This window comes from Hemicordylus capensis, chromosome 5, assembly GCF_027244095.1.
Source record: "Hemicordylus capensis ecotype Gifberg chromosome 5, rHemCap1.1.pri, whole genome shotgun sequence".
NCBI lineage: Eukaryota > Metazoa > Chordata > Lepidosauria > Squamata > Cordylidae > Hemicordylus > Hemicordylus capensis.
Genome location: NC_069661.1, coordinates 160,557,535 through 160,582,943, shown reverse-complemented (window position 1 = coordinate 160,582,943; position 25,409 = coordinate 160,557,535). Strand labels below are relative to the sequence as shown.

At 41.4% G+C, this 25,409-nt stretch overlaps 2 protein-coding genes across 8 annotated transcripts in view; one reads left to right on the top strand and one right to left on the bottom strand.

Annotated features, from left to right (window-relative positions):
• Positions 1-10: 10 nt before the first annotated feature.
• Positions 11-23,415, bottom strand: ZBED4 (zinc finger BED-type containing 4). 5 transcript variants are annotated; one of them, XM_053251915.1, is made up of 5 exons: positions 14,757-14,893; positions 10,904-11,039; positions 9,948-9,996; positions 7,761-7,858; positions 11-5,158 (listed from the first exon to the last, which is right to left on the bottom strand). In XM_053251915.1, the coding sequence occupies exon 5, from the start codon at positions 4,794-4,796 to the stop codon at positions 1,302-1,304; it is 3,495 nt and encodes a 1,164-aa protein (XP_053107890.1). In that variant the 5' UTR covers positions 4,797-5,158; positions 7,761-7,858; positions 9,948-9,996; positions 10,904-11,039; positions 14,757-14,893; the 3' UTR covers positions 11-1,301. The 5 variants fall into 5 exon arrangements, with proteins under 5 accessions (XP_053107890.1, XP_053107891.1, XP_053107889.1 ...); XM_053251916.1 differs by lacking the exons at positions 10,904-11,039; positions 14,757-14,893 and adding an exon at positions 23,120-23,415; XM_053251914.1 differs by lacking the exon at positions 10,904-11,039 and having other exon boundaries at positions 14,757-14,896.
• The window catches only part of BRD1 (bromodomain containing 1), a 73,118-nt gene continuing 62,738 nt past the window's right edge, over positions 15,030-25,409 (top strand). Inside the window, exon 1 of one of the 3 annotated variants that reach the window (XM_053251912.1) lies at positions 15,030-15,172. The gene's annotated coding sequence lies outside the window, so the exon portion shown is untranslated. Of the gene's footprint in view, positions 15,173-15,200; positions 15,761-23,612; positions 24,060-25,409 lie in introns of those variants that run through there. The other 2 variants (XM_053251913.1, XM_053251911.1) reach the window with 2 other exon arrangements.

Below are 25,409 nucleotides of genomic sequence, written 5' to 3'. Positions count from 1 at the left end.
TTACTAGCACTAAAAATTGCAAATAAAATGTTTAATTTCAGAAACTGAGTTCACCATTTATAAATACACTAAAACATAGTAAATGCAAAAATTAGGCAGAGGTACAGTATTTTAACAAAACTACATCTTTCCTAAAGGTCATAGGCAACTCATTTCCCCAAATTTTTATCAATGCATTGAATATGAGGAGATTTATATTTAAAAACTTTAAGAGCATACTGTTTACCATTTAAATGCTGGCTAATCTTACTTCAGTATGAGGTCTGGAAAGTTCTACTGTATTTTATTTGCCTGGTGGACACTGTCAATTACAGGTCAACTCTACCATATAACATTCTAAAGCAGAACACCAACCTATAAAAGGGATATTGTTGAGAATTAGTTTCTTGTAGGAACACAAGAGGATGTCACACACAGTTTTCAATTACAAAGAAAACCAGGACATAATTCTTTACACCAAGTATTGGATCTTTTGATGCCCTCAACTGTAAGAGGCTTTAGCATGATGCCTACTATTTATATATTTTTTTATCTTTCAATACACGGCATTAAATAACAAACATTAATTGGAAAAAAATGAAAATAAACATCCTAAAGACCTTATAAATACTCAAGCTCTAATTCAGTTACAGTGTAAAAACCTGAATAGGGACCACTGAATGGCAAGATTATAGGTTACTGTATAATTGGTGTTCCATAATACCTCTAAGTTTAGTCTAGTCAAATACTAATTCGACAGCCACCCTTAGTACATACATACTTGAATATTCTCATTACCCTTTAAGTACATTAGGCCTGCAGTTAAAACCTGCTAAATAGAAAGATGGCTTCAATTCCACCTTTTATGTACAGCTTTCTTCTGACAGCTACAAAATGTTTCTTGCAATTAAAGCAATGTTCAACTAATATACAGTACCTGGTTTACAGTTTTTACATAATTGAATAAAAAACTACATAATAGAACTGTTTACATCTTTTTTGCCATTCTATTGAAACAACTTTTAAAAGTTCATTTACAATTCTCAATTAAAACCTACATAATTTTGTATAATTGTGATGACGACAGTCTAATTCTACTGTGAACTTTAAAAAACACATATATACAATATCTGGCCTGAAAGATTATTAATAAGGCACATGTAGACATATAGAAAGCTGAAAAATTAATCTAGAATTTGGAACTACAGTCACTGATTAGATGTCATACATGGCCCCAATTGGAGCAATTTAACAATCCAAGTTACAAATACAGTAATTATCCAGTGAGCAACAATTTTAGACTGGCAGCTTGTTCATTAGTTTCAATACTGGAAGTATATCAAAGGAAGATTTACTTTCAAAAAGATAAGTTTTTCAAAGTGTTCAATTGCTATTCGTGACTGGCTAAAGCTGCTGTTTTCATTGGGTGTACTGAACAATCTCTCTGATGGGACAATGCTTGGGGGACAACCCAGGAATCGGACAGCCAACTTTGACAGCACTGGCCAAGATGATTTTTTAAAGTTCCAGTAAGTGAGGGGATCACAGTTATGCTCAAGCACTTCTTCTTCCAAGTACAAAAGCACCATTTCTTCTGGCAACATTACCTTCTCTTTTGGAACTTTTGTTTTTTTCATGTCTTCCATAAGTGACCAAAGATTGTCCCCATAAGAGTTTTTAGATGGTGAACCTATACCACAGCCATTGGAAACAGGTTTCTCATCATCTGAGGTAGCACTTAATATTTCTAGCTCCCTGATTAAGTCCTGTTTATACTGTTCTGCCTCCTCTTCAGTGAATAAGGAGGCCTTGTAACGAGGGTCCAAAAGTGTAGCAAAAATGTACCTTGGATCATGAAGCGTGGAGGACAACCTACTCACCATAGCCTCTTTTAAGGATTTTAGCATAGTATCTATGCCCATTGTTTCCTCAAAGAGTAGTTCAATTTTCCTGTTGAGTATGTGAATCATTGGAATTACTTGGCTTAAAGTTGACATATGCGTGCTCATTTCTCTGCTTGCAACTTCAAATGGTTTGAGAGCATGACAGACAGACTGCATTACTTCCCACTGATCGCAGCTTATTAACTCCCTGAAGCTGCACTCTATGGACATCTCATCAATTGCTCTTTTCTGTTCAATCAGGCGTTCAAGCATATGGAATGAAGTATTCCACTTTGATGGGACATCTTGAATTAGCTGGTGTGGTGGCAAGTGATATTCTTTCTGCAGCTCAGCCAATTTCTCTCTTGCTTTTGCTGACCGATGAACACGTTCACATATCTTTCTTGCAATACTAAGCAGGTTCTGAACCATTCTCTGGCTTTTAATAGCTTCATTCACGATGAGGTTAACTGTGTGACCAAAGCATTGCACACTTGAATGTTCCCCTTCATTTAACGTTTTTCCTATAGTCTGATTATCTGTAACAGTAATCCCAACCTGAAGCCCAATTGATGTTATCCAGGCTTCCCACCAATATTCTAGCTGCTTCTGAATGCTGATACCACTGTAGTCACAATCTATCTGTGAAACATTTAAAAGAGCTTGAGAATGATAATCTTCACACTGTGGTCGAGCCCTAGATTCAAAGGTTACCCAATGAGCAGTAAGGGTTAGATATTCTCGGGTTTGGTTGCTCATCCATATTCCAGATGTAAAATGGACTACTCCACTTTCAGCTTCTTTAAGGTGAGAAACAATTATTTGTTTCACACTGTCGTACATATCAGGAATTGCAGTCCGAGAAAAATAAGATGGCGAAGGCAAAGAATACTGAGGCTGCAAATATTCAAGCAGTCGATTAAAGCCAATATTGTCTACAAAAGAATATGGCTGAAGGTCAAGTGCAATCATTTCAGCTACAAGACTTGTAATTTTTTTGGCAACAGGGTGAGTGTCAGAAAATTTGTCATTGGTTTCATCAAAAGATGAAGATCCCAACAGATCTGTGCTCAGTGGCACACAACTATTTGCAGAAGAGGACAATACCGGTTCTGAGGCATCTGGTTTCAGGACATTGTTATGAAACCGTTGTAAGTGTCTTAGAAGGCAACTGGTACCTAGATTGGTTGGCTTTTTCCCTCGGCTTATTGTACGTCCACAGTGCATACATATTACTTTAGTTGAATCTGCAGAACAAATTGAAAAATGATTCCACAGTTTTGAGGTCTTTTTGCTACTGACAGGAAATATAATTTGACTATCATTAGTAACCATTGTAGGTAAGTCAGTCAATTTTGAGGATGAACATTCTGCTGAAGCCAAAGTAGCATAAGGAGAATTTGCTAAACTCACATCTATAAAGCTCTTCTGGATCCCAATGACTTCAGGGTGACGTCTATATAAGTGTCTTGTCATACAGCTTGTACCGATATCACCTTTCTTCCCACGATTTATCATACAATTGCAATGCCTACACACTACTTTTAGACTATCCCCTGGAGACAGAGAAAAATGATGCCATACTTCCGATTTAAGCTTTCGCATCATTCGTTTATTCTGATGAAACACAGACCCATGTTCAAATATCAAAGGACTTTTTTCAGGGGAAGAAACTAAAGAAGCTTCACCTATATCATCAGATGATGACAATAATGATGAGTCCTCCATGAGAGCATCTCCCAAATGAAGATTAGAATTGTCATCACCCATTCTGTCTGGAGAAGAACAGACAGATGTTGGTTCTTTAGCCAGTTTTCCAGGAGATGACACAGAACTTGGATCAGCATCTGAAGGCAATAAAGGTGGCAGTAAAGTTGGAGGAGCAGAATGCAGAGGGGGAATACATGAACCACCTCCATTCTCTTGTAGAACTATAGAACGATGGGCTCGCCACATATGTCGTATTAAGCAACTGGTTCCAAGATCTTTTCCATTTTTTCCTCTACTAAATTCATTCATGCAGTGGATGCAAACAGCTTTTGAATTATCTAAAGGAGATAAATAAAAATGTTTCCAGACAGCAGATCTTCTTCTTGAGCCAGATGTACTTTTAGGAACCTGAACAGTTTTCTCTGCTACATTCTCAGTTTCTTCACACTGGTTATTGGGGAAATGTTGAGATGACCCAACAACAGCATCTTCATTATTGCTTGTTTCAGTATGTGACAGGTCTGAAGGCATTTCTTCAGTAGAAACTAGAGGAACAGATTCTTCAATTACTCGATCTGGAGAGATAACTTTTGAAACAGTTTTCTTAACCAATTTTATAGGGGCCAACATGGTGGTTAAATCTCCAACATCCACTGGCTGAGGAGGCAGTAATAATGCAGGTGAAGAAAAAGAAGATATAGCTGGCATACTTCCATTTTCCTGGATAAGTACAGTGGGATGAGCTCTCCTCACATGCCTCATGAGACAACTTGTACTTAGATCTTTTTCATTTTTACCCCTGCTAAATTCTTTCATACAGTACATACATATTGCTTTAGTGCTGTCTCTAGGAGATATAAAGAAATGATTCCAAGCAGGAGACTTTTTTCGAGAGCTTATATTTCTGTTTGAAAGAAGGCTCTGTGTTACGGCTTCCATTGCTACATCATAAAGAGTGCTGCTGTACTGAGAAAACAAAGTTCCATAATCATCTTCATTTTCAGCAGAGATGTATTTACCTGAATTATTGTGGATAAAATTCTTTTCTCTGTCATCTTGTTCATCACTGCTGTCTGTCTGCCTTAACTCTTCTTGCTCAGTTTTTATATCAATTGTTTCTAAAGCACAGTTACTATCATCTTCTGGTTCCACTTTTAAACTGTTAATTTTATCCATCATAAAATTACCATCAATTTGGGGGGAATCTGCCCTATTTGTATCCATGATTAACTTCAGTTAGTTCTGCTGTGTCTTCATAACTTAAAATGAAAATTTAGAAATAATTTTACATTATTTATCTGAAGTCACACAAAAGAAAAAAGCAGGAACATGAATTTGTATTCTAGACTTGGTATTTTGAGAAAAAATGTTTGTTACACAAACTTATCAAAAATCACTTGGTTTAATGAATAAAATCTCATTTTTTTCCTCCCAGGATCTTGAGATTTCCAGAGCATAAATAATTTTTGTTGAGTATTGGAACTAAATGCTTCATGTTGTGGAGAGAGAAGTCTAAGGAGACATTCAGTTTCTTCCCAGTAAAATCATGTACTCATCTCAATACTATTACAAGCCGCTCACATCATCTAGAAATAAGAGAAAACAAAATGTATAAGTATAGTTCAGATGAGTTTAGTTTACTCCCCTAAAGTAAATGATTACTTATACCTTTAAACAGAACTATTTCTGTAAATTAAAGGAAGAGAAACACATGACAACTTGTAGAAGAAATGAAACTATACAAAATGTTTTTATGAAGAGTAAATCTGAAAAATAATTCCCATACACTATTTCTAAGGGCCAGGTTCCCCCCACTCCCCAAATACACTAATGGGCTTAAGCATGCCTAGTGTGTTTATCTTTCCCCCTCTTCTAGCCAGCAGAGTCCTGCACCATTCCACAAGCTGTTTAAAAGTGGCCACAACAATTTCAACAAACTTTAGAGAAGGCTTGAAAAAGATAAGGTCCCTTTGGTCACAAAATAACTAGTAGTGTGGTTCTTTAGACCCCAGCCATCATTTACTTGTAATCCAATTAACAGTCTCTACTTAGGCCAAGTAAACCTTAAAATGTTGGAAGAATTATTCACAACTCAGCAAGCATAAAAGACGACATTTCACAGCTAAAGTACATGATGAATGAGAAACAGAATAGACTCATGAACAACAAATCAGGTCAGATAAACTTAACTTCCTTCTGGGGGAAAATGGCAACTGAATAAATCTGAACAAAAGGCAACACATAAATCGTCATTGTTGTATTTTGTCTCATAGTTATCTGTTCCGTTGTTTGTGGAAGAGAGGGGGAATAGGTAAGATCATGAGTGCAGTTGCTGGACAGATATATATATTTTCCTCTCATCTGAAATTTTATTATGCCTGCCTTTTTAAAAAAACCGAGCTCAAAGGTGTATATAGCCTTCCTACACTGTATCTCATTCAGCATCGATCTAACCTAGACTCACTTAGCTGCAGCAAGGTTTCTGCATCACGTGTCTTCAGGCCACAGGTTTGGCCCCAAAGTTAGATCTTCCACCAACTAGCTGGCTGAACAGTTATGTTACTACCCTCACCTTTCTCACTCAAGCTGCCTCCTTTCACCTCTTAATTTAAAATTGTAATTATGGCAATAGTACCAACTCCTGCCCCTACTCCTCTGGTGACTAGCCTTGAGTGTGGTACATGTTGCAGGTGAGTGAGTGGGTGTACCCCTCTACCCCCTTGATTTGCTGCTGAAACTTGACTTGCTTCCTCATTTTCAGTTTCCCTGGTTTATTTAGTTTACCATTTCCAATGCTGTACTCTCCAGAATTCTTCTCATTTTATCAGAGACACGAATACTAAAAACACTCATCCATTTCATTCATTCTCACAAAAGAAAGGAAAACAGAGAAGATTCAAAGAGGAAAACACCCAAAGCACCATAGGAAAACACCCAAATCAAAGGTTTCCCATATATGAAGAACAGTTCTAGAACTCTGAAGTCAGACTTCAAGCACATGTGGCCTCCCCACTCAATCTGCTTCTTTCTATGTAAGACAAAAAACCATTCAGCTCTAAAGCATTATCAGTTCCTGAAGCTGTATAACTTTTTTTTTTTAAAGTGCTCCACTATCAGTCAAGAACATCTTTGAAAAAGAAGTGGAACTTGCATAGACCCAGTTGTTATCCTCAATATTATTTGGATGAGTATAGCTTACTCTATAACAATTAACTTGAGATTATCTCCTAATAATGAAATTTGTACTAAACAACAGGCAATACACTTTTATTTGCTGTAAAAAAATTGCCTGTGCAGTTAAATTAAACTTTCTCAGCCTTTAAGCTTGTTTTTTAGCCAGCCAGGAATTAACAAAAGTTGTAAATACTTAAAGCTGCCCCTTTTCCTGCTTGATATGTGGGTCTTTTCTAGAGTTCAAACATCTGTACCCCTGAATTAGTATGTGTTCCTATTAACTCAGGTGTCAATATTTAACTACCATGATGAATCCAGGAAACAACCAAATGAAATCCTCTAATTTTACCCACTCAGCCATTTCAACCAATATCTGTGTAATGCCTGTTTGGCTTATAAATGTAAATAATAATAATAATAATAATTAATAATTAATAAAATAAATTGTGATCAGTACAACTCCTGAGGTAGTTGTACAGAAGTTATACAGTTATACAGAATATACAGAAATTATATATACAGCAATATCTGGATATTCCTAACTGCCAGTGCAATGGACTTCTTTGAAAATAAGTGCTCCCCTATAGGAAGTCTTCTATCCAGGATAAAAACTCTGAATGTCATGCCAAAGTTCCTAGCTTCCTAGACTATGCTGCTTCTGTATTCCATTTACCAACTTTCTTGGGATGTAATCATTGGTGGAATCCAGCACAAACAGAGGTCAAAGAGTGGTGGTTTGCAGCAGGCAAGCAATCTGAACGGAAGCAGGAAACTTTGTCCAACATGTCTTCTCCTCAAATAGGATAAGTCCAATATGACTTATTAAAGTTAGCAAAGGCAGATCACCCAAATAAATCCCTTTTAATTTGGAACAAAAAGTAATTTATATCTCAGAGTGGGTAATGTCCTAAGTTTGGGTTGGTGTGTGAATATAATAAATAAAAATAATGATTTTAAAATGTGAAGTACAGAATGTAACTTAATAAAGGCTGCCAAAATCAATATTTTACCTACCTTGTAAGCTTAAGCCTCCTGATTAGAGCCCACATGAATAAATGGCAACTTTTACAAACTGGATTTACTGAAAGAAGAGGTCAGCATTCTCTGAAGCTCTATACAAAGAAAAGGTGCAATCAATCACATTACAATGTTTTCGATTTCACCACAATTGAACTTTGAATAAGTTTTATTGAGAAAATTTAGATTTGATTGCCTTTGATTAATCAAGATTGACACTGCAATGCTGGAACTTTCAGAAAACACCTCATATTTGGCCATACATGCATCTTCAGCTTTTTATTACACCTGCACACCTAAAATACTTTAGATATATGGTGCAATGCTAGATTATTAGTAGGACAACAGATTCATTTCTGTAGTTGCTTACTGCAGTAGATAATTCAGAACCATGGAAAATGTGATTGGAGATTTTGTTTAACCATTACTTAATGAAGACATTTTACACCTACTACAGCTCCTGTATTAGTTGAGACTAAATAGTCTAATCATATTACACCAACATTTTCATTGGCTGCAGATTCATTCCAAGTATAATGTGTTTTTTTAATCTTTAAAGGCTTAAACCGTTTGTGATCTGAATATCTTAAGGATACAGTAGACTCCTCCCTACGAACTCACTACCATACTTAGATCTTCATTAGAGGTGCTGCTCCATTACCTACAGATGCTAGAGATTCAACAGGTCGGTATGTTAGACAGGCTCTTCTTGGTGGTGGCGCTAAGACTGTAAAATTCTTTGCCCTGGAATACCTAGTCTATTTCTTTCCTCCCTACCTTCAGAAACATGTCAACACATTGCAATTTCAGCAAGATTCTGGACTAGGCAGTAACTGTTTAGTGCTGTTTTGGGGAGGGGTGGTGTCTGATTTTGCTGTGTATTTTAAATACTGTGGATTTGTGCTTTTTTGGTAATCATGATGTGTCTTTCCCCCCATTGTTTGTAAAGAGGTAACTGCCTTGAGACCCTGCATGAATGGAAACCTGAGAGATACACACACAACCTGAGATATACAGCACATACACAAACATATATGAATGAGTGAGTGAATGAATGAATGAAAAACATGCAGTGGTCCACAATTTTTTCGCTGACTTACTAGCAAAATCAAAATTTATGATCGCCAGGCCTCTGCCCGCCCCCACCCCCCGGCAAGTTTGCATGTTTACCCACAAGCAAATCCCACTACATTCAATGGGATTTACTCCTAGGTAAGAGTGTATAGGATTGTGATATAAACTTGCCTGAACTTCATGGAACTTTATTCCAAATAGACATTTAGGACTGTGCTGTTCTCCTCTTACGATATGCAGTTTAAATTTGAAGTGCAAGGGAGAATAGGGATAATCCCCATTTAGCAGTCTCCTCTCCCAGCCCTCTTAGGGGGCAAGATGTTTATCTGTCAGCACACTGTCAGTGATAATCTCCTCCCCCACCCCACACACACACTTCCAAGGGCATGTGAGCCTTAGTCACATAATCTTCTCCCCCTCACCCCCCAACTCCAACACCTATTAGCAGTGCTCAATACCTGGGCTGCCTCTGCCTTCCACTAGTGCTTCCTTAGTCCTCCTAGCTGAGTTGAAAAACAGAGGGATTGTGGGTGCATGCTATGCAGTAGACAGCAGTAAAAGCTTCATGTGCTACATACTTCATAAAACTGAAAAACGTTAGCGAGGAAAGAGGATGAGGCAGCCATAATCCCACATTTTCCCCAAGCCTGGATGGGAAGAGGTTCTACTAGTACTGCTCCTTCCACCTCCTGTACCCCTCTCTGTCCAGCTGCCACCACAGCAACCTTTTCTCTTCCTCCCACTGATACTGAGAAGCAAGCTTCTTCCTTCCTACAACATCTCTCAACCTCTGGGAAGTACTCAATTCAGAACTCTAGCCAATGCTGTTGTCCATTGTGCTGTACCTACACAGGTATACATACACACAAACACTTCCCAATCCAAAAGGATAGCAAAGGGAAAAGGGAATGGAGCATTCAGCTTTCCTTAGCACTGAGAGGTGTTAAGAATGGAGGAGACACAGTTTCATGCTCAGCATCAGCTGATACTAGGAAGGAAGGAAGGAAGGAAGGGAGGTGTGCATACCATACTCACTAGAAGGTTTCTCATAACAGCATGCTTAGTGAACAGCTTTTATGACTCTTGAAGATATGGTTAGGAGATACTCACCTATCTGACCCATTATGTTCCCTGGCTTCATTTTAGACAGTATTTCCAACTATGAATGTAGAAAAGAGAGAGAAGGGAACAAGGCTTTAAAGTAAATCATGTTCATTGGTTTTGGCCAAAATGCACACAGGATAATCACCACTCTCCATGTAGTCACTTCCAGAACACCATCCCCAGTGCTTGACCATACAATATCCTTGTGACACTGCAATAGGTACCCTTCCCCACCACTACAACTAGTGATAAGCAATTTAGAGGTAAATGCAGTAGTTGCTTCTAGCAGTCTAAGAAAATAGTCATTGTTCTCTGTTATGACAACACAAAATGATCATCTACAAATTAACATCATATATGGACAGTAACTGCACCGAAAATAGGAAACAAGTAAATTCCTGTAATTAATCAGTTTACTTGTAGAACTGGAAAACAAAGATGGAGGTTGTATGTTATCCAAGCTTACAGTTTTTCATTTGTATCAGGTCAGGAACTATTTGTTTTCAACAGCTAGTGCACTTGCCCAGCTTTCAAGCACAAAATACATCATAAGTTACATTGGAATCCCTGTCATTCGCATAGAGCTACTATAGGGCTGTGACCTATATTATCAATTAATGGAAGGTGAAAATAGTGAAACAAGGACAAGCAAGAGATGATGTCAAAATCAGTGCAGAGATGTAACAATGCAGCTCAAAATAAAAATGATCATTAGTATATTTTGAGAGTTCTACCAACACTTATGGCCTTGCTTTATTTAAGTCAACAAAGTTGCAACATTAGCCAGGTTTTAGGATCAAACTATAAGCCTGAGCGCGTGTGCGCACACGCGCACACACACACTCTCTCTCTCTGACACACACACACACACACACACCCCAGAACTGTTTAACTGCATGGGGGGAAGCACGTGTGCTTTTATACTATTGGTTTAGGAACATAGGAAACTGCCATATACTGACTCAGATCATTGGTCTATCTAGCTCAGTATTGTCTTCACAGACTGGCAGCGGCTTCTCCAAGGTTGCAGGCAGGAATCTCTCTCAGCAACGTACTGTATGCTTTGGTAGTTTGTTGGTTCAATAAAAAAATCTTGTCCTATAAAAATAAAATAAAATCTTGTTCTATCTTGGAGAAGCCAGAGAGGGAACTTGAAACCTTCTGCTCTTCCCAGAGCGGATTCATCCCCCGAGGGGAATATCTTGCAGTGCTCACACATTAAGTCTCCCATTCATATGCAACCAGGGCAGACCCTGCTTAGCTATGGGGACAAGTCATGCTTGCTACCACAAGACCAGCTCTCCTCTCCTCTCACACTTTTCTTGTGAAGGGGGACTTAGTCTTTCACAGTTGTCATCACAACTGTTGGTGCATAAGAATATTTTGCTTAGATTCTTACTCCAAAAACTGTAACTTCATTACAATGCTTCATTAACTATGCAGAATTTAACTACATCACATACTCCTAAGTAGTTATCCCATAACAACACTTAAAATACACTGCCATTCAATGAGGGTGATAAAAGGATAGATTTTTCTATCTTTTCAATATGGGGTGAAGCAACAATTCTAGTATGTGTTAGTGACTGCGAGTACAAAACTTGGAGGAGTGATGTAGTAGTAATTATAAAGTTGGTAACGTGGGCCTCATTCCAGCTAACTTTAGTTGCTAAATGAATGGGACTTCCCATTCATTTAGCAACTAAAGTTAGCTGGACTGGGGCCCACGTTACCAACTTTAGAATTACTACTGCGTCACTCCTCCAAGTTTTGTACTCACAGTCACTAACACATACTAGAATTGTTGCTTCATTTACAAACTTGTTTCATTTATTTCAGAGGGTAAAGGTAAAGTGTGCCATCAAGTTGATTTCGACTCCTAGCACCCACAGAGCTTTGTGGTTTTCTTTGGCAGAATACAGAAGGGGTTTACCACTGCCTCCTCCCACGCAGTATAAGATGATGCCTTTCAGCATCTTCCTATATTGCTGCTGCCTGATATAGTACCAGCGGGAATTCGAACCGGCAACCTTCTGCTTGTTAGTCAAGCATTTTCCCCGCTGTGCCAAGGGACACAACCAATTTTAATCTGGATTGAGGCCACAGAGAATAATCATGTTATTTTGTATACCCAACATTTATACAACATCAGGAGTTAGAAGTTGTTCTCTTTCCCTCTGTGTGGTTCTTCTCATGTAGCAATTATTAGGCTTTGACACAAACATTTATACTACGGTATTTATTTTTTATGATACTTCATGTATTCTAACATATAAAAATAGAGTTACTAAAAAAAAGAAGAAAAAATTCCAGAATGATGAAATATTCACACAGGGTGCTCCCACAATTGAGTACTCCCACTAATCACAGTTACTACTCTAAAGTAAGCTATTTCTCACTGTCAGATACATGCACACAAGCAGTTTTTCAACTTTTAAATTTTATTTATACTATTCCATTTTGGTGTCGTGATCCATGATACTTGGATCATTATAGTACAACACCCTATTCATTTCCTAACCAAGCAGCACCACATATCTAATTGAATCACATAAGAGTGCCCCAGCTGTATCACTTATACATAATTAGATAGACATTTGCAAATACAATATGAGCATAGATATGGAAAATATGCACATTTAAATATTATTTATAAACTGGGAAATTATATGATACCACTAATAGAGTTTCTGCAAATTAAATCAGCATTAGTTTTCCTGAATAAGGATTGCAAGCTTTAGATCCCATACAGAAAAGGAAGAGGACAACTATCTGCCATACAAAAGAGGAAAAGGACAAGAATCAGGTTGTCCTGACTGTAATTTATGCTTAGCACTAGAAGATGTTTTGCAGTTCTAAAAACCAAGGTCCTCCCCATGGGGTTTGAGGGTCAGTTTATGCTGGTTTCCACCCAGCAAGCCAAGGCATGCTACAGTTCTATAGCCTGATCAGGGAACAGTATAAATCTGAATTGAAGCCTCAGCACAACACACTCATGCCTGCAAGACTAGTTAAGAGCCCAGAATCTACCAGATTAGTGAACAAACTGCATAACTTCACTATTACTGTTGTGGATTTTTGTTCTAATCTCCTAAGCACAACAAAATAGATTTCAATAGAAAGCTTGTTTCTAGTAGTTTTATACACAAACTGGGTAACTAAAGGATTCTCTCACCTACTCTCTCTCACCCCACCTCCCCTTTTAAGAGCAGGTTCAAAAACAACCACATGTGAAAGCTGCCATAAGGGCTTCCCTATAATGACTCTCCATTTAGAAAACACATGTTTAAAAGTGTCCTAAACCATAATCTGATCAAACACACACAACTCCACATCAGTGTTAGAGGTTGCTTAGGATGCAGGATACTGGTGTGCAGAGCCTTGCATGCATTTGGGCCAGCACACAAAATGAATGTTTTATACTATGAAGCCACCCACCATTGGGAAGTGCTTTATGGCAGTCTTGTTAAGTGGGGGCTGAGGTTTGGTTTAAACAGCCCCTTATCATCCATACGAAGTAGCCTTATATGGAGTCATACCATTGATTGACTAGTTATTCTGACTGGCAGCAGATCTACAATTTTTAAGTACAGTTCTTTCCCAATACTTTAGATCCTTTTAACTGTAGATATCAGGTACTGAACTTTGGGATCTTGTGCTTGCCCATGGGAACAGCATGGCTAACATTATGATAAATCAGCACTGGAAGGATTCCTACCGTTTCCCTATATGGAAGAGAACTTCCATCTAAAAAGCAGCATAAACCACAAATAGATTAGTGATAACTATACAAAAAGAAAACAGAAAAAAAGACAACTATACAAAAATCCACACTACTGTATGGATATTTCCTGGGAAGCCACAAGTACATGAAGTGGGCTTTAATTTCCCATCTGTACAGTAGAAACAATCCCTGAAAGTTCCTCCCCCATAGCCTGGCTGTTAAGAGGATTAACCAAATAGTGCTTATAAAGTGCTGTGCACCTTTAGTGGTTGTAGGGACAGGGGGAGAGAGAGACTACACTATTGTAAGGGCACACATCCACCCTCTCGAGAGCCTAGCTGTATTGTTTACAAGGGGGAAAGGCTGCTCCGAGGGAAGGCATCCTGACAGCTTTATCCAACTTCTCCGCATGCCCACTCTCCTTTCTTAGGAGACATATGCCCACAGTGACCTGGGAACAGCCCATGAAGTCTATCACGCTTCAAGGAGGAAGCAAAAGTGTGACCGAGGTGGGGGGAGAAGAGTTGGCATTGGTTAAAATGGGACAAACTGCGGCACTCTTTATGGGCGGTCGGACACTGCCCCAGAACTGAAGACGAAGGTGAGGGGCGGTTGGACCGAACTGAGGGCGAGACAAAGCCAGGCGCATGCTCCTGCTCGGCGAAGGGAAGTGCGGCCCAGCGCTTTCCCAAGGGGGCTTCCTGATCCGAACGGAGAACGGTGGGGGGGGTGGGGTGGTAGAAGGGTCAAGGTCCACCTCGCCTCATGCAGGGGCTTCAGCTCTTCGTTCTCTCCTCCCTCCGGCTCCCCTCTGGGACAATAAGGCCGGCACACACCAGAGAAGAGAAAATCGAGAACTAGGGCCCCGATACTTTCTCGCGCCCGCCCGACTCTGACTCAACGGCGGCCCTCAGGGGTGTGGGGAAGGGGCAGCGGAAGGATTTCCCCTTACTAGAGGAATCACTGCAGCAGCACAGCTACGGGAGAGCGCGAGCTTAAATGAGTCCGGGTTGGGCGAGGGTGGGGGAGGTGAGGAGACAGACCAACGGAACCGCGTCCTACCCTCGCGGCCGGGTCTTTTATTTCCTCACCTCTCATTTCTTTTCTCCAAGTGCTGCCGTCTTCTGTACCGCCGTGCTGGGGCTGAATTGGTTAACACGAAGGCTCGACCGGGCCCGTCCCATTCATTTCTCAGGCGCTTTGTCTCCCGCTGCCGCGACGCTGAACGCGAACTCCCCCGGCTCGGCCACCACGGCGTGCACTGCGCATGTGCCACGCTCGGGGCAACAGGCGAGAAAGCAGGGGGAAGGTGGAGCCGCGGCATGGCACGCAACCCAAGCGGCAAGAGACGGCCTCCGCCGGCCGGACGCATACGTCACATGGTGCGCGCGCGCTAGCGCAACGTCCCTCGTCATTAAGAGTGGCTTGCCTTCTCGTCGTCAGCAGGAGCACAAAAGCGAAGGAGGGTATTGCAACAAAATGGTTGCCACTGAGCAGTATAGTTGAGGTGAAGAACAAGCGTGGGAAACCGGGGGTGGGGGGATGCGCCACGTGGTGTTCCGGATATGAAGTCCAGATACCTTAAAAAAAAACAAAAAAAACAACAACCATGTTTCTCTTCTTTCTTTCTGTATCGGGAGGAAGGGAGGTGGATTGATATAAAGGGTTGTTTCTGTTCTAAGAGGCTCCTGAATGCTTAAAACATCCACGAGTAGGAGAAAGTGAAGGTTTTTTCCGACACCTGATAAAGCTGCTAAAAGAAATGTAGACAAGATTCTTGTGTTTTTGCAGTCCATCTCTAGGCATGCCTATTCGGCAGTACTTCCGTTTGAGTGCACAGGTTATTCGTTTCTATTAGTGACTCCGTCCGTAGTTACCTAGGTGTTAGCAAGTGGTTATCTGCGATGAAAAGTTTTATCTGGCTAAGCCGCGTTTAAAGCACAAGAGCAGACCAGGGCGAGTTTTTTTCTGGTTGGTTTGGCCTATGGGTTCAGTATAGCTTACTCCTAAGTCATTGTGAATGAGATTCCAGCCGTGTAAGAGTGAAAGTCGCTGACTGAGTTTGTTGGAAAACGATGAATCTGAACTTGCGGGGGTGAGTAGGAAGTTTCTGATGCCCTAAATAGATTGTGATCTGACTTGGTGTGCTTGGTTTCTATACTGGTAAACAAAACTCTCTTCATGTTTGCTCAAAGTATCTCAGACATCTTAAATACTTTAACTAAAATATACTTGATGTGCTTCTTGTACTAGAGCAAATTCAAAACTTTGTGGAAACTACTTTTAAAGGAATACTTCTAAAAGTTTAGACAGCATACACAAACATCTTGTATAATACACAATAGTGTATTATACAAACATTCCAACCTTGGTTGGAATTAAGCTTTGACTTGCACAACCTGAGTTGTTAGTTTGATCTTTAGTCTGGATTATCACGTGCATTTTATTTAAATCGATAGAAGTATATGTGTGTATTTTCATGCATGCACATACTTCTCAAGGATGATAAAGTTAAAATAATTTTGAAACTCACCAGGTTGCCTGATACTATATTGGCATCCACTATGTTGCATTGTTTCATACAATTATTTATGCTGTAATTTTTCTACAAATATTTATAATAGTAGTAGAAATAGTAGGAAACATTTTGGGAACGCTCCGTTTCTGAAAGATTTCTGCAGAAAGCACATCATGTGGGAATTTAACAGGTGTATGTCAAGCTTTGTCTGCCAAAACTTTCTTCTCTAAACAACTATGAAGAACACAAAAGTGCTCTTCTCTTATTTGATCATCTGCTAATCCCTCAAAAAGGGAGTAGCTGAGAAATTTCTGGTGTGATTTTTCCATTTTATCCTCTGAGTTGCCTTTCTGACTCCAAATTGCCTTTCATGAAGTCTTTGATCAAACGTCAGTCTAACTATGAGGTCTTAAATTCTTTGCCATCACTTTGGAAAATCAAGGTAACTGTGTTGAGGACACAACTAGAAACATACAAATGGCTAGAAGTAGTGCAAGAATGGTAGGTGGGATGTTTCTGCGTGTGCAATTGTCCCAATTCTGTGGCAGTATAAGCAACTGGCATATACCCAAAATGCCTGTTTCAATCCAGCTACTAAAGGTACTCCTAATCACCCGAAACAGGTGTATCCCTTTCTGTCAGTGCTAATTCTGTGAAATGAAAGAGGTAAAACAAATTGAATACACATTTTAATTGCCACTTTCAGGATTAATTAAAGGCAAATTTCTAACCGACTTCCATGAATCTTACCTCCTATGTGTACTTTCTTGGAATTAAGACTTATTCAACCTTGGTTGGGTTTGCTTTTGAAGAAAATATGCATTGGGTTGTTTTGAATGTGTGCTTAGGGGTTCTAGCCCTGTGACTGTGTACAGCTCAGTTTGCAGAAGTATGATATACAGTACTGACTCAATGAAATCTATGGAACAGACTAGTGATGACTGTCAGTTTAATGGAATTTTGTCTGGACATTTGTGTAACTTAAACAAGAGTTGGTATTGTCTTGGAAATCCACAAACAACCATAAGAAAGTGCTTAATAAGAAAGAACTTAATAAGAAAGAAACAACCATAAGAAAGTGCTTGAGTACCCAGAATGTTGGGGGCAATATGCTAAATCATTGTAAACCGCTTAGAGAGTTCCGGCTATAGAGCGGTATATAAATGTAAGTGCTATTGCTATTAATGCTGTTATATCACAGATCCATTTAGCACAGTAATAACTAATGTACGAAAGCTGGACAGAGCTATTTCTTCACTCCGCTACCTGCTACCTTGCAATTGGAGGTGATGTGAACTGAATCTGGATCTTATATTGTAGAAAACATGCTTTTCTATAATAGAAAAAGTGTTTTTCAACAGCTGACCTGTTCCTGCTTTTCAGTAGCAATTCTCTATATTGAGTTTCATATGATCGTAGAGAATCCTACCTATAGGTATTTGTGTATGCTTATCCTGAAAGAGACATCTATATTTTTGCTAAAACGCACTTAACTCTGTCAGACTAGGCTCAGCTATGCAATTACCAGCTTACTGATTTGGTTGACTCCCAAACATCTGCCTGCTCAACATCTGAAGGGTTTTTGTGGGAGATTGTCTGTTTTCACTATCTTGAATCCAACCATTTCCCTGCTCCTACTTCTAAAATCTTACACAACAGGGCTTTTCTTCACTTAGCTGCTAGCCCAGTTGTATCACTTTGTGTTTGCACCAAGATAAAACATTGCAGTTCTCTTGTATTTGTGTGATAAAGTTCTCTCCAGGATACAGGAGCTCTATGTGTGGTGTAACTTTTGTCTGCCTTGAGTTGTAAGACCTCTAACACCTAGATGTTGGTTGATTATGCCCTGATGTCTATGAAAATTGTATGTAATTTATGAACTCCTTAATGAGTTGTGTAAATCAGAGACATGGAGCTCTGCAGGTAAAACTGGATGAGATTATTCATGGAATAAATTATGTTGATATTTATTTTAATTAACTACCTTTGATTATGTTATGTATCTAGGTAGGACCCATCATCTGAATAAACACACTGAAGTAAGTCCCACTGCTCTGTGTTGATGTGCTCAGTGTCAGGTTCTATGCTGCTTTACAAGTAGTGCAAGACATAGTTGAGATTCTCAAACTTTCTTGTGAACTTCATGAACTTTGAAACTTACTCACTACTTTGATATGGTAATTTTTAATAAAATGGGTTTCTTCTATATAAATTGCTTGAAGAATTTTTGTTAAAACAGTATATAAAAATAGTAATGTACCGTTTCTTTAGGATTTTAAGTTTTAACTGATTTCCCCCATCTAAATGTGTTAATTATTAAACTAAAAGCAGCAGAGCTAATAATTTTAAAAACAATATAGCATTCAGCAAGATACTTGCTGCTCATATTACAGAAGTGTGCTTAGATGTAGCTTGATTGCTAACATAACTGAGAATAGGACAGCTATCTATATCATTTTTTGTTCTTCAGCATAAGGAAGCTATCTGGCAAATGCAGTGGTACAGGGGAACTTGAGAAGGTCAGAGAAAGATAAAAGAACAGAGGGAACACAGATCTGAATCCTTATTCATTTTCAGTTCTGACCATCCTGTTCTGTTACTGGAAGGAGGTATAAAAAAAAATTATATGTGGTTATGTAAAGGCTATTTAAGTGCATATTGTTAGAATACTGTGTGTGTAGGGAACTTGGAAAAAAGCCTTATTTTTTTAACATATTGGTATTTTATGACTATATGAAACTGCCTTCTACCAAAACCATAGCTCTATTTAGCTGGGGTCTTTTCTAGCCACACGTGGAGACAAGTGATTGAAGCTGGGACCTTTTTAAGCATGTACTCTTACACTGATCAGCAGTCCTCCCCTTCAGTGTTCCCTCTAAGGCGTGCGCACATGTTCACAAGTTTTTTTATGTCCGCTCAGTTAATTTTAGATCCAGCTCAGGTTGAATCAGGAAGGTCCCACTCTGAATATGTATACACACACACTGCCTTGATACTGCCGCCCAGAACAAAACTCACTCTGCACACAGATGAAAAAAATCAGAGAGAACCCTGCTCCCCTTGCCTTTTAAACATGGTTTTTGCCTAATTATAAAGGAGGAAAAGCAATGCTACTACTCTGCTGCCAACACAGATAAAGTAATGACACTTAACCTCTGCATAAAATCCTTTATAAATAAGGACAGTTGGCAATCCACAAAATGTGTGTAACATGGATTGACTTTAGCTCCCTTTAGGAACATAGGAAGTGGCCATATACTGTGTCAGACTACTGGTCTATCGAGCTCAGTATTGTCTTCAGACTGGCAGCGACTTCTCCAAGGTTGCAGGCAGGAATCTCCCTCAGCCCTATCTTGGAGAAGTCAGGGAAGGAACTTGAAAACTTCTGCTCTTCCCAGAGTGGCTCCATCCCCTAAGAGGAATATCTTACATAAGATACAGAAGTATCTTATCATATTTCTAGTCTCCCTTTCATATGCAGTATGGGCGGACCCTACTTAACTAAGGGGACAAGTCATGCTTGCTATCATAAGTTCGCTTTTATGTAAAGCTTTTGTACTTTGTGTTTTGCTGGTCAAATGATCTTAACAATAAAGATTTGGGATTTCAGCTTGCTATCATAAGACAAGCTCTCCTCAAGTTTTCTGTGTTTACCATATTTGTTCATATACAAACTTAATTTCTCTCTCTCTTAAAAATATACTTGGGTGGGTAATTAAGCCACCCAAGATTGGATCAGTTCTAGTTTGTGACTCCTGAGGATGTGGATGAGCTGATTGGAATGGTGCGGTCTACCACCTGTTCTCTTGACCCTTGCCCGACATGGCTTATACTATCTGGCAGGGGGGTTGTTGTAGAAGGCCTGGTAGAGATTATAAATGTTTCTCTGAGGGGAAGGCAGGATGCCTCCTTGTCTTAAGGAGGCAATTATTAAACCACTTCTGAAGAAGCCTACCTTGGATCCCTCAGAGCTGAGCAACTACAGGCCTATCTCCAACCTTCTGTGGCTAGTCAAGGTAATTGAGTGGGTGGTGGCCTCCCAGCTCCAGATGGTTTTGGAGGAAACTGTTTATCTAGACCAGGGCTACTCAACTTCCGTCCTCCAGCTATTTTTAGACTAAAACTCCCATAATCTCTAGCCACAGTCGTCAATAGCCAGGGATTATGGGAATCGTAAGCCAACATCTGCAAGAGCACCGAAGTTGAGCAGCCCTAATCTAGACTCATTTCAAACTGGTTTTGGGACAGGCTGTGGGTTGGAGACTGTCTTGGTTGGCCTGATGGATGATCTCCAATTGGGAATTGACAATGGAAGTGTGACTCTGTTGGTCCTTTTGGACCTCTTGGTGGTTTTCGATACTGTCAACCGTAGTATATCCTTCTGGAGCATCTGAGGGGGTTGGGAGTGGTGGGTGCTGTTTTGTGGTGGTTCCGCTCCTACCTCTCAGGCAGGTTCCAGATGCTGTACCTTGGAGACCATTGTTCTTCAAAATCTGAACTCTGAACAAAATCTGAATCTGTATGGTGTCCCTCAGGTTTCCGTACTGCCACCGATGTTTAACATCTACATGAAACTGCTGGGAGAGATCATCAGGAGATTTGGTGCAGGGTGCTATCAGTATGCTGATGAGTATATTGATCTGCCTGTTCTGGATGGGGTCACTCTTCCCCGGAAGGAACAGGTACGCAGTCTGGGGGTGCTTCTGGATCCAAGCTTCTCTGGTGTCCCGGGTTGAGGCAGTGGCCAGAAGTGCCTTCTATCCGCTTCAGCTGATATGCCAGCTGCATTCATTTCTTATCCTCTACCATAAAAGCCTTGGACGTGCGGCCGTGCTGCCCGTGTCTTTTTCGCCCGTTCTGGGCATGCGCGGAGCGGAGCGCATGCCCAGATCGGGCGAAAAAGATACAGCTGCCCAGAGACGGGCGGCCATGTTGGACACAGCCGCCGGTGGAGTCCTCGGCCAGAGGTGGAGTCCTCGCCGCCACGGGAGACCGGGAGGAGCAGAAGCGGCGGGCGGAGAGTGCGGCCGAGGCGGCGGCGGAGCCGCGGCCTCGGCCAAAGGAGTGCGGGCCAAGGAGGTGGTGGCCGCGGCGGGGCGAGTGGCCCCGATGGCGGCGGCCGCCGCCATGAGAAACGGCAGGCGGAGAGTGCGGCCGAGATGGCGGCAGAGCCGCCGCCTCGGCCAAAGGTGGCGGCCCAAGGAGTGCGCCCAAGGTGGGTGAGGCGGCAGCGGGAAAACCCCCCCCCCCACTAGAGCCCGTTATTACAACGGGCTTACACATACTAGTAACCTATAAAAGCCCTAAACTGCTTGGGCTGTGGGTATTTAAGAGAATGTCTTCTTCATCATGAACCCCACCACCCATTGAGCTCATCTGGTGGCTACTCGGGGATGGGCCTTCAACTTCTTAAAAGTCTTTGAAGACACATCTTCAACAACAGGCCTTCAACTTCTTAAAAGTCTTTGAAGACACATCTATTCACCTAGGCATATTGTAAAATTGTAATGTTTTAATTTTTCTGCTCATTTATTTTAACTGTTAACTTTTTCTGTTGGTTGTTTGCTGTGTAAACCGCCCAGAGATGTTAGTTTTGGGTGCTATAAAAATGTTAAGTAAATAAAAATAAAATAAATAATTGCACTAAGTACAAGCAGACCATTTAAATGTTTGGTCAGTGCCTATGATTTTGAGGTGACCAATTTTTTATTTTTTTTTAACCACAGGGTGGTTTACTGCCATAATGTCTTTGCAACATATTTTCACACCAAGCCATGAGCCTGAAGTCTGTTAAATTCTGTTTGTGAAACAATGTTTTAGTGCCCTTCAGAAGAGACTTCTGTACAAATTTTTGTCAAGTGGCAAATTAAAATGGGGGTCCTACAGTAGAACAGCACTACATGTCTATATATATTGTGCATACACACACTATGAGCCCTTTTGGGATTTTGCTGAGTAAACCAGATTGTTTATTAAAGAGCAGTATATTGATATTACAATATTCAGATTTTACATAAATATCACTATTAAACTTTAATAATAGAGCAAACTGTGGAAACATAAAATATACTCAGTGCTAATATTTCTACACTATGAATAAGGCAGCTAATTGGGAAGCAGGAAATGCATGGGATCTTTGAAGATGCTATTTTTCCTACTGCCCCCACTCTCCCAATTCTCTTCTGAAAAGTTCAAGGAGAGTAAAGTGATTTCCTTAAACTGCTTGTGGAAAGATATTGGAAGATTGATAAGCAGGAAAAAAAATGTATCAAACTAATTAAATGTCACCACTTCATGTCCGTTCCATATGATCTGAAAGCAAAATACTTTCATATAATCTATTCTAGTGCTGGTTTTGAATAATCCTCTTCATCTTCTTTTCAACCCTATGAAGTTGGTTAGGCTGAACTAGCAACTAACCCACGGTTACAGAGTAAGTTGCAGAGTAGAAATTTGAACCTGAATTGAGCCCACCTAGTCTCTTCACTGGCGTTCATTCATAACTATCTTGTGGCAAGATCTTTGTGGAATTAATTATCAAGAAAGGACTGAAGGTCAAACCTGGCATTTCAGTATTGTGGCTGTTGCACTATTGGGAAGACAATGTTCCAAATGAAACTTCCACAGGGGCAGGTATGTTTATTGCAGCAAAAAAAGTAATGGTATTTTTTGCATGACATTTTTTGCATGATTTCCAATTGATTAGAGTCAGTTGCACTGGATGCATGCAGCGTTAGCCTCATGCGGGTAACAATAATGCTGCAAATCTATGCACGTCCGCTTGCTTAAAAGTGGGTTCCACTGAACCCAGTGGCATGTACTCACGTTTATAGGTTTAGGCTGCAAACTTAACCCTCTGCATTTTTACTTAGTCTCGTGATTACTTGCAAGTTCCACCGAGTTCAGCTGAATTTACTTCCGACTCCGAGTAAATACCTGTTTACGATCCCACCGTAAGCCAGTTTCAACTCAAGTCCCACATCTGGATTAAGTGGTGATTCTCGTTTTCTACCAGTTGCTGGTAGTAGTAGCGTTGACGAAGACACTGTCTTTGCTGGTTTTTATTTGCTTGGCGCCCACGAATAGACTTGATTAATGCATAAAAAGAACAGCTGTTGTTACTGATGAAAACGTAATACCTCTGCTTTGTGTTTTGCCCCACCCTCTTTAACCACACACACTCTGCAAGGTTGCAGGGGCGAGGCGGGTCTCACACTCACTCTTACCAAACTTGACCGGCAGCGTCCGCCCGCCCGCCCGAACAAGCGGAGCTTGTCGCGAAGCATCAGACGCAACGATTGGTTCGCGGGTGGATGACGATAGAAAAAAGGGGGCTTGGGGAGACCCGATGGCCCCGCCCCTCGAACGCGCGCGGAGTTCTCCTAGCTCGGCGTCCGCGTCGTTGTCGTCCTCCGCGGGGCTGGGAGGTGCCTCGCGCCCTCACGTCCAGTTCCTCCTCCCACCCCCACCTCCTGCGCGCTCCCTTCCTCCCCTCCCCCGCCGGCGCGAGCGCTGTGGTGAACTCGCCGCATTGTTTGTGCCGAGGGGGGGAGGAGGGGAAGATTCTCGGCCACGGGAGCCTCAGCGCCCAACCCGCAGCCGGACTGCGGCCCTTCGCAACGCGCTCCGCCTTCCGCCCCGAATGCGTCGCTGCAGCCGGATCCACCAACCGCCACCTCCGCCAGGACCGGGAGCCCGCGGGCGGCCGCGACAGCGCGGTGTCTCCCTTTTTCTCCTTCTTCTCTATCTCCGTTCCGCCGGGTACTAGCAGCCGAAGGGGCCAGCGCCGCCGCCGCCGCCGCCATTAGACCAGAGATCACCCGGCGTCTTACAGCAAAAGGAGGGTCTGTCAGCCGTATCCCGGCGGCTCCCTCAGGTAAGAACAGACGGCCCTGAGTGGGAGCGGCTGCCGGGTTCTGCCTCGGCCGCGGGCGGGCGGGCGGGCGAGGGAGCTCCGTGAAGGCGGTGAGGCGGCTGTTGTGTTGGGCGGACGCCATGTTTGTGCCTGAGTATTGTCCCAGGCGGGGGTGGGTGAAGCGGGGGTGGCGAGAGGAGAGACCTCTCGGGGAAAGGGCTGGCTGGCGAGAGAGTGGCTGGGCCTGCTGTGGAAGGAACCATTCTGCGAGGCAGGGGAGGCGGGCTGGGGGAGGGGAGCTCTCTGTGGGCCTGGGCAGGAACCATTGGCGCGGAGGCGGGGTGTGGGAGGGGAGAAGGGGCGTGCTCCCAGCGCCATCCAGCCGCTGTGTTTATGTCACGATGAGGCGGGGACAAGGAGGGATTGGTAGGAGGGGTAGGGGTGCTGGTGTCTGAATCTTGGGTCGGGTAGAACCATTCCAGAAGAAAGGGGAGGTCTAGTTGTCAAGGGAGTTCTAGCTTAATGTATTTTACCTATTTTAATTTAGGGCTACTTCCCTTCCCCGTCCCGTTTAATGTTTGCTTTTTTAAGTGCTGGGTTCTGTTTGTCTTCCTCGATTCATTCTGGAAAGCATTGGGTTCAGTGACGTCAAGGAGGCTGGATTAGGAACTAGGAAGTTCACTTTCATTTTTTAGGTAAAGCATAGCTCTTCCCTTTTCTGTTACTTTTTAGGTGCAGTTGTATGTTAATATGCTTGAGATTTAGTACTACTAAACTCAGTGGGGCATACTTCTGAGTAAGCATACATAGGATCAGCTATTGATGTGTTTAATTGTGGCAATTTATACACTTAAGTATGTACCTAGGCATGTTATTAGCTCAGCTTTACAGATTTGAAAGAGAAGAGATATTTCGTTGCTTGTTATAAAAGATGATGTAAGACACTCACAATGATTCTATGATTCATTTGTTTTATATGCCATAGGAACTGCAGATATGGTAAATCTTATTTTGTCATAAATCTGGTAAACAGTAGGCTTCTAATATGTGGCTTTCTAGTTCCTTGGTTATGCCACCTTAAGTGGCACAGTGGGAAAATGCTTGACTAACAAGCAGAATGCTGCCAGTTCGCATCCCCGCTGGTACTATATCTGGTAGCAGCGATATAAGAAGATGCTGAAAGGCATCATCTCATACTGTGTGGGAGGAGGCAATGGTAAACCTTGTCTGTATTCTACCAAAGAAAACCACAGGGCTTTGTGGGCATCAGGAGTCAAAACTGACTCAATGGCACACTTTACTTTACTAGTTCCTTGGCTATTCAGCCTTATCATGGCAAAAACACTTTCAGGAAGGTCTTAGTACTTCTAT